The following is a 2,974-nucleotide window of genomic DNA, read 5'->3' on the forward strand; positions in this document are numbered from 1 at the left end:
CCTATTGATTTCTATAATTTATTCGTGTTAAATTGCTTGTCATACAGTTGAAGGATCTAAAAGATTTGAAGTACCAAAAGTAATTCATTTTTGGATGATAATTTAAATAAATAAATGTATATATGCGTGTCAAGTTTCCTTAATAACTTGAACCATACCAAATTAGGAGCACAGTACATTATCATTCGGGAATTAATAATGCTTTTTGCTAAATGCTGCATGAATTAATTCAATAAGCTGTCAGAACTGAACTTTTGCAGACTACTCTGAAGTTTGTTGTGTATATTCTTCATCAAATTAGAAATTGTTGAGTAAATTGATTATATAATTGTGCATTTGACCTTTCCTGAAAAATAATAAATTTGTTGCTACTATATATAAAGTATATATGTATATATACTTTTTGATTTTTTTCCTCCATCAATTGCTTCAATAATGTCATGTAAAAAGCGCAGTTCAAATCACTGTGACAGTTGGTGACTTCTTTTTGATGAGAAAAATGAATTTATAAATTGGGCAAGAAGAAAAAGTTCTCAAATAAAGAAAGGACCTATTTTTCTATGTGTCAGTGGAAAAAAGAAAAAAAAGAAAATCAACTTGCAAACAAACAGAGCTGGTTGTTTCTGTTTTATTTGTTCGAAAAAGAATGATAAGTGAGAGTTTTTCTTTTCTTTTTTTTGACGAGGAAGCTTTCTCAAACAAATTTCAATCAGCGGTACCATCAGTGCCACCTTCACCACTGTTGATCATACTGTACTATAATGGAGATTGAAAATACCCCATCTTATCCAACGGATTTTTATTTCATTTGTCAGAAAAATCAATCGAATCCTTTTACGTCATGTTTTTTTCTCATTCATCAAACGGATAATTTTTGTATAATGCTTGTAGATTTATGCACTGATTGTCGTATACGTTGCTGTAGAGATGACCTTTTGGAAATGATTGGTTATTGGGCCATCTGGAACTGGACAATGAGAACAGGATAAGAGTGAAGAAGCACACTGGAGTGGAACAGCGCAGGATGTCTCTACCTGTGTATTTGGATTTATTCGATTTGATTTCAATTTTCTGTCCTCATTTAAAACCTAAAGTATATATTGTATGGTAATCAGTTTTTTCTTCCGATATATCTCAAAAAGTTAAGCTAAAGAACATCTCATAAATTCCTTTTTTCTTCAAGTTTTTGCTTTCACTGTACATTTTGTTTCATTTCACTTTGTCATTTCTCCTGATTGAAAATTTAAGATATATCCTCCTTCTACATGCATTGATGTTTGTGGTTTCCAAACAAAAGGGAAATTATAAGAGAACATTACGAAATCTAACAGTAAGAGTGACGAAATGTTGTGTCCATAGAAGGCTATGTATACTTTAAAAGTTGAATAGCTTTCAAGTCAAGTTTTTTTCTAATCGAAATTCAAAATGTTTCATACATTTCTTATTCTTGCATATTCCCGTGCGAAAACTTTGCTGTGAATTCGGGAACTGAACTAACGTGTCGTCGTATCCAACATCAAATGTAACGGTCAAGGACAAGGTGACCTGTATAGAAATCTTCCCATCCTTTGCTTTTCTTCTTTCTATAGCCCCGTTTGTTAGATGTTCCCATGGTCCAACTGTTACCTTCCGGTTGTTTCAATTTCAAAAATGATTTTACAATTCTGATTACTGTCTAGGTCAGAAGATGGCAACTGTTTCAAGCTTTTGACCTTTATTTGCATAAGAAAACAGCGTCACTTTTTGTTAAAATGGCAATACTTCACCCATTGAGACTTGCTGAATTTAACTCATTTTTTGATTATTTTTATACTGAAGCATATTTAGTGGCGCGTTGGTGTTATTATCACGATGAAATGAAATAATACCAATTGTCATTTCAGGCATCCCCCGCAGCAATCCTCACTTGCTTGCTTCCTTACTTCGCCATATCTTCTTATCACTAAGTCATTAATATTACTGAATTCCTCACCTTACGAAACCTGTCATCTGTCTGCAGCAAATTCCTTATTTTCCTCATTACTGATCAATCTTTCCTGTACAGAAGTTCTTTTTCTGTTGTCCAACAAAAAATTCACCTTTATAACAAATTTTCTTCAAATTTTTTTCGATCCCATCAATCAATACAATATGCTGGACGCTTTCTATGGCTATTTCTTTGGCAGTGAGGATGTTAATGGCAACAACACAAAAGTAAGCATTGTAAACTTTTTTGTTTTTCTTGAACATAACTAGCAGTTCCACTTCTTTTGCCTATTGGCCTTAAATTACTGGTTCATTGGGACATCATCAGTGACTGTTGAAATCCTTCAACATTGAGCTGTCAATTGCAAAAATATATTCGGTGCAAATTTTTGCCACAAATTAGTTTTCCTTCTGAATTTTTGACGAACTCTTCCGAAAATCTTTCGAGGTTTAGTGCTGTTGAAGAAGATGGTAAAAATATGCTCTGTAATTTTTAGGAGAATGTTGCCGTGCTGACGAATTCCACCGAATTGGTTGCTTGTACTTTACCAAGCAGAAGTTCGGAAACCAAGGATGACGATTGGATTTTGCTTGATGGTAAGAATGAGATTTCACTGTTCGTGGAATATAGTATTATTGGTACGGTGTACAACATTATTACAGCATCAGTTGTTACGGTTTTTATGATAATATTCTTGTTCATAATAAATAAACAAAAATAGTTAAACGTCCAAATGAACAATTCTTTGATTTATAGGGCAGTTATCTTCCGGTCGTTCCACACCGGTGATTATTCCGGAACCGGATCTGATAGCAATCGATGATGAACTCTCAGCAGTGATTACGGAATCTTTGCGACCACTGTCGCCCGCATCGACTCTTCCACATAATGACGTACTGCTGCAGGAACCTGTCAGATGCGACTGTACGCGGGATTTAAGTCGAGGATCACGCAGCGGAATATCGGGGAAGCATGTCGAACGAATGCGTCAGGCAAAACAGAAGGCTA

General features: G+C 34.5%; 1 protein-coding gene across 1 annotated transcript in view; it reads left to right on the top strand.

Annotated features, from left to right (window-relative positions):
- Positions 1 to 1,988: 1,988 nt before the first annotated feature.
- Positions 1,989 to 2,974, top strand: part of LOAG_16797 (hypothetical protein) — a 3,286-nt gene continuing 2,300 nt past the window's right edge. The window contains exons 1-2 of the mRNA XM_020449456.1: positions 1,989 to 2,193; positions 2,463 to 2,562. Coding sequence (XP_020307007.1) covers positions 2,131 to 2,193; positions 2,463 to 2,562 — 163 coding nt within the window. The 5' untranslated portion in view covers positions 1,989 to 2,130. The remainder of the gene's footprint in view (positions 2,194 to 2,462; positions 2,563 to 2,974) is intronic.

Source organism: Loa loa (assembly GCF_000183805.2).
Source record: "Loa loa unplaced genomic scaffold supercont3.20, whole genome shotgun sequence".
Taxonomy (NCBI): domain Eukaryota; kingdom Metazoa; phylum Nematoda; class Chromadorea; order Rhabditida; family Onchocercidae; genus Loa; species Loa loa.